This window comes from Carcharodon carcharias, chromosome 34 (genome assembly GCF_017639515.1).
Source record: "Carcharodon carcharias isolate sCarCar2 chromosome 34, sCarCar2.pri, whole genome shotgun sequence".
Lineage (NCBI taxonomy): Eukaryota > Metazoa > Chordata > Chondrichthyes > Lamniformes > Lamnidae > Carcharodon > Carcharodon carcharias.
Window position 1 is genome coordinate 2200874 of NC_054500.1, and position 13307 is coordinate 2214180.

Below are 13307 nucleotides of genomic sequence, written 5' to 3' on the forward strand. Positions count from 1 at the left end.
CCCATGTATATCTTCCTGTAGCCCAAGACACTCAACCTCACTGTTAACCACCCGGCCAATCTTTGTGTCATCCGCAAACTTACTAATCCTACCCCCAATATAGTCATCTATGTCCTTTATATAAATGACAAATAATAGGGGACCCAGCACAGATCCCTGTGGTACACTACTGGACACTGAATTCCAGTCACTAAAGCATCCTTCTGTCATCACCCTCTGTCTCCTACAACTAAGTCAATTTTGAATCCACCTTATCAAATTATCCTGTATCCCATGTGCATTTGCCTTCTTTATAAGTCTCCCATGCGGGACCTTGTCAAAGGCTTTGCTGAAATCCATTTAAACTACATCAACTGCGCTAACCTCATCTACACACTTGGTCACTTCCTCAAAAGATTCACTCAAATTTGTTAGGCAAGACCTCCCTCTGACAAAGCCGTGCTGACTATCCCTGATCAAACTTTGCCTCTCCAAGTGGAGATAGATTCTCTCCTTAAGAACTTTCTCCAATAGTTTCCCTACCACTGACATGAGACTCACTGGCCTGTAATTCCCTGGCTTGTCTCTACAACCCTTCTTAAATAGCAGCACCACATTAGCTGTTCTCCAGTGCTCTGGCACCTCCCCTGTGGCCAGAGAGGAATTAAAAATTCAGGCCAGAGCCCCTGCGATCTCCTCCCTTGCCTCCCTCAGCCATCTGGGACACAAACCGTCTGTCCTGGAGATTTGTCCACTTTTAAGCCTGCCAACACCTCCAATATCTTGTCACTCTCTATATCAATTTGCTTAAGAACCTCGCAGTCTCTCTCCCCGAGCTCGATACCTTCATCCTCATTCTCTTGGGTGAAGACGGACGTGAAGTATTCATTCAACAATCTACCGATGTCCTCTGGCTCCACCCATAAATTGCCCCCTTGGTCCCTTATGGGCCCTACTCTTTCCCTGGTTATCCTCTTACCATTGATATACTTATAGAATATCTTGGGATTTTCCCTACTTTTACCAGCCAGAGCTTTCTCATATCCCCTCTTTGCTCTCCTAATTGCTTTCTTGAGCTTCATACTGCACTGCCTGTACTCCACTAATGCCTCAGCTGATCTGCTTCCCTTGTACCAACTAAAAGCCTTTCTTTTCACTCTCATCGTAACCTGAATATCTCTGGTCATCCATGGTTCTCTGGGTTTGTTACTCTTTCCTATCACCCTAGAAGGAATGTGTTGAGCCTGTATCCTCCCCATTTCCTCTGTTCCAAAGGAAACAACCCCAGCCTATCCAATCTTTGCTCATGAATTAAATTCTCCAGTCCAGGCAGCTTGCTCCTAAATCCTAAATTGTCTAGTGCAATCACAAGGTGACCAGGACTGCACATGATACTCCAGCTATGGCTTGACACATTTAAAACAGTTCCAGTATAACCTCCCAGCTCTTATATTCTACACCTCAGTTAATAAAGTTAAGAGTAAATACTGGCTTCTTGACCAACTTACCTACCTGTCCAGCCACCTTCCAGGTACCCCACATGTTCTCTGCAGTTTTCCTTTACAGCTATTTATCTAGTTCCTTTTGAATTTTGCTGAATATAATTTTTAGCACTAGTGATGGTGTATAGCTGGGTGTTTCCCTCTTTTTATTACGCACTTCTCCCATCTGACTGAAGTGAGGGAGATAGAGAATCGAATGGGAGACATGACAAATCACATCTCGGCTATTTTATACTTGCAGCCATTATTCCTCCCTCACCCTTCATGATTTCAGGTTATCCCAAATCACTTTAAAGCTGATGATGCACTTTTTAAAAAAGTGCAGTCACCGTTATAATGTAGGGGGAAGCATACAGCAAGATCCCACAAACATTGGGTGCTGGTGGGGATAAAAATCAGATGGTTTGGAGGGTTGCTACTGAGGCTGGAAGTTAATGATTAGGATCTCAAAAGCAGGAGCAGAGATGATTGTAACTGTAATTGCGGTAAGTAGTTACAGTCTATTTAATGTAGGCAATCCTTAGAGTTTACTTCCCCATGTGCATTGCCTTATTTGCAAATAGAGATCAAGGATGCCTCTTTTTAAACAGTGCACTGCAGCAAACAGTTTACAGGGACATTTTATCAAGAACTTCTACAACTACAGCAAGCAGAGTCTATTTAAAGAGTACACCGCAGAAAACAGTCTACAGTGTCTATTTTTTAAAGCTTCTATGAACTGTGAACAGAGTTTAGTTAAGCAATGTGCCAAATAGCAGACAGTCTATAGATACTGTTTATAAAGTGTTGCAATTAATCTTGTAAGGTTCTATTTAACCTGCACACCTCAGCAAACAATCTACAGTTTAAGAAAGAGTCTCTATGAACTACAGCAAACAGAACATGACTGAAACTATAGCAATATCTCTGAAGAGAAGCAGAAGCCAGCAAAATTGCAGTGAGCAGAGAATTGTAACAAAATATAAATGATGTGTGGTAAAATCAAGATCAGCCATGATTGACAGGGGGAATGACCCAATCAGCTCCATTCTAGCTGGAATAAAGTTATGACTCTACATAGCCCTCTCTCTCTGAATGCTATCTCTCTCCATTTATATTCTTTTCCCAACCAGCTGTCTTTAACTGCTCGGAAGAAGCTGAATGGATAGATGCCACGAGTGGGCAACTGACCCTGCCAAAGTGCAAACCAGGTAAATATTTACAGGAGTGTAATGAGTAGAAAAGTAGCATAAAACCATTTATTGATGGCTCACAGGAGGCCATTTGCCCCATTGTGCCTCTGCTGGTTCTTTGATAGAGCTATCCAATTAATACGACTTGCCCCTGCACTTTCCCCACAGCCCTGCAAATTATTGTCCCTTTTAAGTATTTATCCAATTTTCATCTGAAAGCTATTACTGAATCTGCTTTTCTTCCATTGCTATTTCAAGCAGTACATTCCAGATCATAATAACTCAACGGTGTTAAAAAAATGTTTTCTCACGTCAACACTAGTTCTTTTCCCAATATCTTGAACTGTCTCCTCTGGTTGCCGACCTTCCTGCAAGTGCAAACAGTTTCTCCTTAGTTATCAAAATCCCTCTTCATTGTGAATACCTCTATTGAATCTCCCCTTAACCTTCTCTGCTATATGGAGAACAGTCCCAACTTCTCCAGTCCCTCCACAATGACTGAAGTCTCACATGCCAGGTACCATTCTGCTAAATCTCCTCTTGCACTTTGACCTCCTGAAAGTGTGGTGACCAGAATGGTGCACCATGCTCCAGCTTTGGTCTAGACAATAACTTCAAAACAGATTATCAGCCATTCAGGGCTGCTTTCTTCCCTGAGAACTCTGTGGAGATTTTCCCTTCCTGATCACTAGTTATTCGACTGAGGAAGGGGGCGCACAATGGGCAATGTTGCAGATGACCTTTTTGGTTCCATGTCAATTCAATGCCCGATGAGCAGGGGGTGTAGCAGGGGTTGTTGATGTAACACCACCACCCCTCTGTGTGCTGTCTCCCAAATGAAATAGAGAGCAGGGCTCATGTGTCTGGTGTTCATCAGTTTTGTCACGTTTAAGATGATCCGAGAACTTTTCAACTCCTTTGATTTTCATCTCTCCCCAGTCTGTGGGAATTGCCTACTCTCCTCCAAAACTGGCCGCATTTTTGGTGGCCAGCAAGCAAAACCGGGCTATTTCCCCTGGCAACTGCGGTTGGTCACCACCAGGGGTGAGATGGGTGGCGGAGCCCTGATCTCTGACAGATGGGTGCTGACCGCCGCTCACCTCTTTGACAACTCGCTCCAGGTGGAAATCCACGGTGGATTGGTTGATCTAAGAAGAAGATCGCCAGAAGGTGAGCTCCCCATGGAATTGGCCATCATCCATCCCAGCTACAGGAAGCAAGTTGAGGACGGACAGCCTAATTTCAATCATGACATTGCACTGATCAAGCTCCGAGAGAAGGTCAAACTGAGATCCAATTTGGCCCCCGTGTGCCTGCCTGGACCAGGAGGGGCATCTCTGCCGGACGATGGTACATTGGGTTATATTTCAGGGTGGGGTAGGATGGAAAAGAGGAAACTTGCCGTGATTCTACAGTATGCTGAGGTACCCATCGTCAGCATGGATGAGTGTAAGAATTCCAACTACGATGGACCGAAGCCTGTTTTCACCCCTAACATGATCTGCGCTGGACTACCAGGCGTTGACTCCTGCCAAGGGGATAGTGGGGGCCCCTATGTGTTCATAGACCTTCAGAACCCCAGTCGCCACGTTGTCAGGGGGATCGTGTCATTTGGACCCCAGGAATGCGGCAATTATGGGGTGTACACCCATGTGGGGAACTATGTGGACTGGATTGAGACAACCATGAAGGAACACGAGGACAGGGAGACCGACTTGGAAGTCATATAACTGTATTAATACATTGTGATATTGGTCACAATAAAATATAATCTGCCTGTTTACCATATTCTCTCCTCTTTCTCCCTCTGCCCTGTTCCCCTCATTCTGAAAAGAATTATGTTTTGTTTCTTTCCCTCTCTATCTCAAATGTAAACTTGATTTAAAAGAGCTATGAAATATTCCTGTCTCTCCATTTAAAATAATGACAAGACATTGCTGTGTGTGCATGCTTTTATTTATGGAAGGTTTAAATAGAGAAGGAAAGCTGAATTGTTAACGAATATGAGACAGATAGAGAGGAAGGTGCGCAGAGGGAGAGAGAGAGAGACTCAGAAAAAGAGAGAAAGACACAGAGAAGGAGAGGCACAGAGACTGACATAGAGATAGAGAGACATACACAAAAGGGAAGCCAAAAGAAAGAGATGCAGAGAGACAGATAGAGGGAGAGACACAGAGACGGAGCATAAGAACTGCACTGAGAGACACACACAGGCTCACACACAGACACATTAAGAGAGAGACAGACAGAGATTTGGAGAGAGCGATAGAGAAAGGCACAGAGTGAGACAGAGACACACACACAGACATGCAGAAAAATACTTGCATACAGAGAGAAAGAAATAGAGAAAAAGAGAGAGGCAGACATACATAGATAGATAGGTAAGAGAGAGACAGAAAGACACACAGTGAGGGAGCGAGAGAGAGATGTTCAGGCACAGGGAGGTACATAGGGAGAGAGACAAAGAATGCGAGACACACAAACAGAGAGAGAGAGAGGGACAGGTGTTGGGCAGGCTTAAAAGTGGACAAATCTCCAGGTCCAGATGATTTGTGTCCCAGGCTGCTGAGGGAGAAGATCGCAGGGGCTCTGACCCAAATTTTTAATGCCTCTGTGGGCACAGGGCAGGTGCCAGAGGACTGAAGAACAGCTAATGTGGTTCCGCTATTTAAGAAGGGTTGTAGGGATAAGCCAGGGAACTACAGACCAGTGAGTCTCATGTCAGTGGTAGGGAACCTATTGGAGAAAATTCTAAAGGAGAGAATCTATCTCCACTTGGAGAGGCAAGGTTTGATCAGCGATAGCATGGCTTTGTCAGAGGGAGGTCATGCCTAACAAATTTGAGTGAATGTTTTTGAGGAGGTGACCAGGTGTGTAGATGAGGGTAGTGCAGTTGATGTAGTTTATATGGATTTCAGCAAAGCCTTTGACAAGATCCCGCATGGGAGACTTATAAGGAAGGCACATGGGATTCGGGGTAATTTGCAAAGATGGATTCAAAATTGGCTTAGTTGCAGGAGACAGAGGGTGATGACAGAAGGATGCTTTTGTGACTGGACCGGGATCTGTCCTGGGTCCTCTATTATTCATAATTTATATAAACAACATAGAGGACTATGAGGGGGTAGGAACAGAATGTTTCCAAATGACACAATGGTTGGCTGGGTGGTTAACAGTGAGGTTGAGTGTCTTGGGCTACAGGAACATATAGACAGGATGGTCAAATGGGCAAATAACTGGCAGATGGAATTTAACCTTGAAAAGTGTGAGGTGGTACACTTTGGAAGGAGTAATTTGACAAGGAAGTATTCAATGAATGGCAAGACACTAGGAAGTCCTGAGGAACAAAGTGACCTTGGCGTGTGCATCCATAGATCTCTGAAGGTGGAGGGGCATGTTAGTGGGGTGGTGAAAAAGACATATGGGAAACTTGCCTTTATCAATCGAGGCATAGGTTACAAAAGTAAGGAGGTTATGTTGGAGTTGGTGAGGCCACAGCTGGAGTAGTGTGTGCAGTTCTGGTCGCCACATTATAGGAAGGATGTGATTGCACTGGAGGGGGTACAGAGGAGATTCACCAGAATGTTGCCTGGGATGAAGCATTTATGTTATGAAGAGATGTTGGATAGACTTGGGTTGTTTTCGTTGGAGCAGAGAAGACTGAGGGGCGACCTGATTGAGGTGAACAAGGTTATGAGGGGCATGGACAGGGTGGATAGGGAGCAGCTGTTCCCCTTAGTTGAAGAGTCAGTCACGAGGGGGCATAAGTTCAAGGTGAGGGGCAGGAGGTTTAGGGGGGATGCGAGGAAAAACTTTTTTACCCAGAGGGTGGTGAGGGTCTGGAATGCGCTGCCTGGGAGGGTGGTGGAGACGGGTTGCCTCACATCCTTTAAAAAGTACCTGGATGAGCACTTGGCACATCATAACATTCAAGGCTATGGGCCAAGTGCTGGTAAATGGGATTAGGTAGGTAGGTCAGGTGTTTCTCACATGTCGGTACAGACTTAATGGGCCGAAGGGCCTCTTCTGCACTGTGTGATTCTGTGACATAGGGAAAGACACAGATACATAGGCACAGAGGGAGATAGGTAAAGACACACACACAGACAGAAAGAGTGAGATACACAAGAGATGGAGAGAGAGTGAGTCAGGAGAGGGAAAGAGGCAGACAGGGAGGCAGATGCAGAGAGAGAGAGGTGTGGAGAGAGAAAGAGAGAGAGAGAGAAGCAAAGACACACACTGTGCCCCTCTGTCTATCTCCCTCTGGAAAGAGCCCCAAAAATGGGAATCTTTACTTCGCAGGGTTGGTGCAGGAAGTAGTGAGGCCCACCATCCCTGGATGCAGATCAGAGGCAGCCACAGGGGCAGCCAAGTACTGAGGTGTGCTAGTTAATAGGTCCATCTCAGTTCTCTGGGACTTCATCCCAGTTGTTTTGTTAAATATTAGGCCCTCTAAGTGTCAGCCATCAAACCTTCTCACCCCCATTACCCACTCCTCATGTTCATACATGCCAACTCATGACCTGCCCACCCACACCCATGGCCCCTCATAGCCCCCAAGCCAACTTAGTGCCAACTCATGACTTCTCACCCATCATATGGTCCCTTATAGCCCTTGTGCCAACTTACTACCAACTTATGCTCCCCACCACCATTTGCCCTTACACCCTCCATGCCAACTCACCCAGTATCCACCTTTGGCAGGCTTCAGGAGTGCTGCTGAGCTGAAATGAAATAAAGTTATAAATATCTATTACTTCACTATATTCATTACTCCACATAACCCCTTTGACTGTCAAACTGTAAATTTACAACACTCTACTGTGATAATGATAGGTTGTGGAAAGTAGTCAAGCAGCAATAATGCTATAATGATAATACTTAGTGTTATGTTGACAAACAGCTGTTGAAGCTGCTAGTAGAGATTTTCTTTCAACTCACAGGCACAACAACTTTTTTTCAATTTTGAAAGGGAAAGCTTTAAAATAACTTGACAGCTCCATAGGCCTTGCTTGCCCTTCACATAATGTCTATCCTAAAAATTCTTAACACACACACTGGGGATAAAGCCCATGCTGTAGAGAAAATGGGGCCTACTTGAACTCAGCACTGAGTTGAAATGTCCCTGCTGAGTTTAGCCTTTCCTCATGTAAGTCACGACCTGCCCCCTTTCCCCAAATGGCAAAAATAGGATCTGTCTGAAATGGGGGTGCCCCTTCCGGATCTGGGTTCTGCCTGCCAAATTTATAGGGCCCCAGAATCTCTGTGACTCTTTGAAAATTTAGGCTTAAGAGACAGACACATAGACTGATAGAGAGGGAGGGAGAGACAGAGAGAGAGAAAGAGAGAGAGAGACAGAGAGAGAGAAAGAGAGAGAGAGAGACACACACAGACACAGTCAGAGAGACACTGTTGCAACCAGGATGGGAGAAGTGAGCAGTTTATCCAGCACTATTATTCCAAAGTCATACCATTTGTTTAAACATTTAATTCACTCACCAAAATTATTTACCTTTGCTACAGTTAGACCCAGAATAAAAAAGACTTTAACCAAATTTCATTTAATAAATTCAGAATGATTGTTTTATTATAAAACAAAACTTCTTTTTAAAAACAAGTTGCAATAACTGGTTTACACACAATTGTAATCTGTATCTATCCCTCTTAAATTGCCCCAACACATGCACACAAAGTAAAGGACAAACAGATAGGGTCTCTGCAGAGATTGGCGGTTGAAGAAAAAGTTTTATAAAAAGGATAAAGTTTGCCAGTTTTTGGCATTGTCGATCCAGTGCTCTGGTGGAAGAAGAGCCACACAGACTCAAAATGTTAAATCTGTTTCTTTTTCCACAGATGCTGTCAGACCTGCTGAATTTTTCCAGCATTTTCTGTTTTTATTCCAATTGTTTTAAATGATATTTCCAAGTGTTGCTGTGAATAAATACATCATCCAAGTAAATCACACAGTTAGAAACACTAGTTACAACTTGATTCATTAGTCTCTGGAAAGTAGCTGCAGCATTTTTTAGCCTGAATGGCATTACTTGGCATTGGTAAAGCCTATTTGGTGTGAGAAAAGCCACTATCTCCTTAGCAAGTGATGTTAAAGGTACTTGCCCGTAACCTTTCAATAAGTCTATCTTAATAAGGAATGTGGCACTGCCAACCCTGTCAATACAGTCCTCTAGTTGAGGGGTTGAGTAGAAATCCATTTTTGTTACTGCATTAGCCTTTCTTTAATCTAAGCAGAATCTGGTTGACCCATCAGGTTTAAGCAATAATTCTACTGAAGAACTCCAACTGCATTGACTATGTTGAATTAGGTGATTTTCTAACATACTTGAATTTCTGCTTTCACTTGGGCTTGTTTCTCTGGACTTAAATGATAGGATATTGTTTTATCAGAGAAGGTTCCCCTACATCCACATCATGCATGGTAAAGGTTGTATGTCCTGGTTTATCTGTACAGATTTCTTTACATTCTGTAAGTAAGCTAACCAAATTCTCTTGTCCTGCCTCTAAGTATGAGAACATGGTGTATAACTGTTCTAATATTTCAGTGTTAGCTAACCGAATAGTAGGTTAGTTTGTGAACTGTCTAAGTCTCCTTCTGGCCCACTCTTGCTGTTTCTCCTGTCCTCCACTGTGCTTACAACCTGACATACCTGCCCCTTCTTATCCTCCTCCCTACGATGGTATTGTTTTATCGTATTGATATAACATAGCTAATTATTTTAACTGCAATCTAGGGTGTCTATCAAATAATTTACTTTACCAACCCATTTAATTTCCTTGTATGGATCACTGAACCGTGCTTTCAGAGGTTCCCCCTGTAAAGGCAAAAACACGAACACTTCATCCCCTGGTTGTAATGTTCAGCTCACAGGTTGTTTATCTGCCCATTTCTTCAGCTTTGAAAAAGCTTAAGATGCTCTTGAGTCACATTGCAGGCTCTCATGAGCCATTCCTAGAACACAGACACATAATCTAACATAGAGAATTTGTTCCTCTGTCCTAAAAGCTTTTTTTTTTGATTAATTTATTTGACATCCATCAATTAATTCAAAAGATCGAGAACTGGTAGATTCCGTGAATCTTGGATGGCAAATAAAAGAACGTTTAGTCCTTTGCCCCAGTCATGGGGATATTCAAAGTCATATGCTTTAATCATTTTTCTGAGAGTTTTATGGTACCTCTCTAAAACTCCCTGTGTCTGGGGATGATATGCTCTGGGTTTTATACTCAAATTACTCAATTTAATGTTTTGAAAAATTTTAGACATGATATAGGAAACTTGCTCTGACTGGATCTCTATAAATCATCCATATCAAGTAATAAATTGGGTTAACTTCTCTGCCACTACTTTAGCTGTCATTGTTTTTAAAGGGATGACCTCCTGAAATTGTGTTGTCATATCCGTGATTGTAAGGGTCTATTGGTGTTCTGCTTTCATTTTTGGTAACGGTCCCACACAGTCTACTAACACCCTACTAAACAGCTCTTCAAAAACCGCTATGGGAATTAAGGGTGCCTGTTTTATTATAGATTGTGGTTTTCCCATCATCTGGTAGGTAAGGCACATTTTACAATACTGCACCATGCCCTTGTTAAGACACGGCCAGTAAAACTGTCAGTAAAGGGCATGTGAGGAGACAGGTGACTACGTCAGAGTGAGATGGAAGCCAAGATTTTCCATGCCCACTGACTTTGGGTGTGTTCGGTGGCGTGAGTTGACAAAATGAAAAGCCCAAAAAACACTTTCATGACATCGTGAAACTAGGTTGCAATCGTCTGCTCTGTCCATCGATGGTGCACCGCATTCCCTGCCACTTGAATGTTGGGAACCTCACTGTAATAAATCAACATATCATTATAAAGCCAGCCTGCTGGATTCATTCCCCCCGCTGGATCATCTGCCCATGTCAGCGGGAAAACACTTTGGTGCAGAACACGTCCTGACAACTGTGACAGGCAGAAGTCGAGACTTACTGGCAGGGCCTTGCTCGCATCGTGGACATCCGAGGAGTAGAAAATGCTGGAGCTGGACAGCAACGGGGTCCTAGAGGAATGACCATGGCATGCTGGGTGATTCTCATGGACATGGCTCTGCTGCAAAGCAGCTTATGTAAGTTGGAAAGTCACCATTGATGGTCACAACAGATAATAGTTGAAGGGATAGGAGAGGAAGGCCTAGGATCGACCAAGAGAGGAAGAGGTCGGAGGGGATGTGGTTGGGAGGGGGGAATGAAGGTGTCTTTAGGGTGAGGTTGGGAGGGAGGAGGGGCTATGGGAGAGCAGGTGGTAATGGGGACATGGCAACTGAGGAGGTAGGTTTAAGGGGGGTGGAAGGTGTAAGAGAAGCTGGAATAAGTGGATTGTCTTATGAGGAAAGGTTGGGCAGACCTGGCTTGTTTCCACTGGAGTTTAGAAAAATGAGGTGTGATTTGATTGAAGTATACAAGATCCTGAATGGTCTTGACAAGGTGGATGTGGAAAGGATGTTTCCTCTTCTGGGTGAGTCCAGAACTATGCAGCACTGCCTTAAAATTAGGGGTCGCCCTTTTAGGACAGAGAAGAGGAGAATTTTTTTCTCTCAGAGGGTTATACAGCTTTGGAATTCTCTGCCTCAGAACGTGGTGGAGGCGAGGTCATTGAATATTTTTAAGGCAGAGGTAGATAGATTCTCATTAGGCAAGGGAATCAAAGGTTATTGGGGCTCGATGGGAATGTGGAAATCGAAACACAAGAAGATCAGCCATGATCATATTGAGTGGCAGAGCAGGCTCAAGGGGCTGAAAGGTCTACCCCTATTCCTATTTCTTATGTTCTTATGAGTTCAGGAGAGAAGGATTGCAGAGAGGGGAAGGAGTTCAGGGGGAGGAAGGAGTGCAGAGAGGGGAGGGAGACCAGGGAAAAGAATGTGTGTGGAGAGGGGAGGGAGTCCAGGGTGGTGGGGGGGTGGGGGGGGGGGGGTGGTTGTAAGGAAAGAGCTTGGAGGGGGAGGGAGTCCGGTTGTGGGGAGGGGGGGAGGAAGGAGTGCAGAAAGGGGAGGGAATAAGGGTGGAGGAAGAAGTAAAGGTGTCTGAAGGGCTCAGGAAGAGGGAAAGAGTAAGGCTAGAGGAAGAAGTGTGGCTGGAGGAATAAGTAAGGCTGGAGGAAGCAGTCGAGAGCAGAGAAGGACTAAGGGTGTGGAAGAAGTAAGGATGTCAGAGAGAGTCAGGAAAGGGGAGGGACTAAGTGTGGGTGTGGAGTCTGTGGGGTGGAAGGGCTAAGGGAGGGGAAGGGGTACCGGTGAGAGAAAGTGTTCCAGGATGGGAAGGGGTTCTGGGGAGGAAAGGGATGTCCAGGCGAATATGCAAGGGAGTGGTCTGATGGGAAGGCCAAATCTAGAAGAGGCTTGTCATCCCCAGCAGTCCTCTGAGTGACAGGGAGCTTGCATGAACCTGCCCCCTGTTGCTGCGGACATGTGTCCATGCGATGACCACCAGATTGCGAACCCCAGCCTGCTATAGATCTAAGTTCCCCCAAGGTGTGTGTCCCTGCTCTGGTTCAGGGTGTGGGTAAGTGCTGCGATGGGTCTTCCAGGCTTCTTATTTCCAGCTCTTCAATGGAGGAGGTGTCCTCTTTGCTGTAGGTGGGGATGTGAATGGAGCTGAGGGACTGGCTGGCTAAGGGTGTTGGTCGCTTGGCAGAGCTCCCTGTGAAACAAATTAGAGATAATTAGTGCTTGACAGAAGTCAAAATCGGGAGAGAGAGCACTAACTTTTGGGTTGAGGGAGAGATAATGTGGTGCAGGATCCTTAAGAGGGTATCGACTTTTAACCTCACCTTCACTGCAGGTGTCCTCACCAGTCAGCACAATGGCATGGCAAGCTTCTTAAAGTGAGTGAGGGGCCTAATGTGGACCACTCCGCCCCTGGTCTGGGATCTCTCCCTGCTGATGAGAGCAGGTTCCTCCTGCATGAAAACAGATAGAGAATGTGTGAGCAGGGCATGGCACTGTTTGGAATGTTTGTATGGTGAACATGGCCAGGATGAGGATGCGAGCTCCAGAGGGTATGAGGCTGATGGAGATGTGAGGGTGTGTGTCAGAGGTCGTGATGTTGTTCTTTGAGGTGTGAGATCCCTGTGGATGTGTGACGGGTTTTGAGTATGTGATTTGAGAGTGATGAGAAGAGTGAATTGGCGGAGCAGAGAAGACCACTCATCCTGCAGTGGCACAGAGTTTTCTGCCCTCTTTTGCAGGGCAATGGCGCTGACCACCATTGCCACCACCTCCCATGCTGGATTAGTGAGGTTGCTGCCCATTGCACAGCCAGAGAGGGGCAGAGGAAACATAGAAAAATGGGCTTGAAGTTTTAGCTCGGTGGGCACGATTAGCAGGTCCAGGATTGGCCTGGAAATGGACCTGCAACAGTGATCTGCATGTGAAAATGATTTCTCGCTGGCTGGCCGTTAGTTGGACAGCCAGCGTGAAATGCATATTGAAAAGTTCAGTGTTACCGGGGTTAAGGTGGGAAGCGGGCGGGTGATAATGTCAATGTGGGTGCAAGCGAGCACTGAGGGAAACCTCTGTGATGGCAGAGAGCTGCCTCAGGGAGCTGCAGACCTGAAAACCATCAAATAAAATTACAAAAAGCCTGAAAAAGATGTC

General features: G+C 45.1%; 1 protein-coding gene across 1 annotated transcript in view; it reads left to right on the forward strand.

Annotated features, from left to right (window-relative positions):
- Positions 1-4553, forward strand: part of LOC121272506 (complement C1s subcomponent-like) — an 88114-nt gene extending 83561 nt beyond the window's left edge. The window contains exons 10-11 of the mRNA XM_041179124.1: positions 2594-2671; positions 3593-4553. Of these exons, the coding sequence (XP_041035058.1) occupies positions 2594-2671; positions 3593-4383 (869 nt within the window). The 3' untranslated portion in view covers positions 4384-4553. The remainder of the gene's footprint in view (positions 1-2593; positions 2672-3592) is intronic.
- Positions 4554-13307: the final 8754 nt, after the last annotated feature.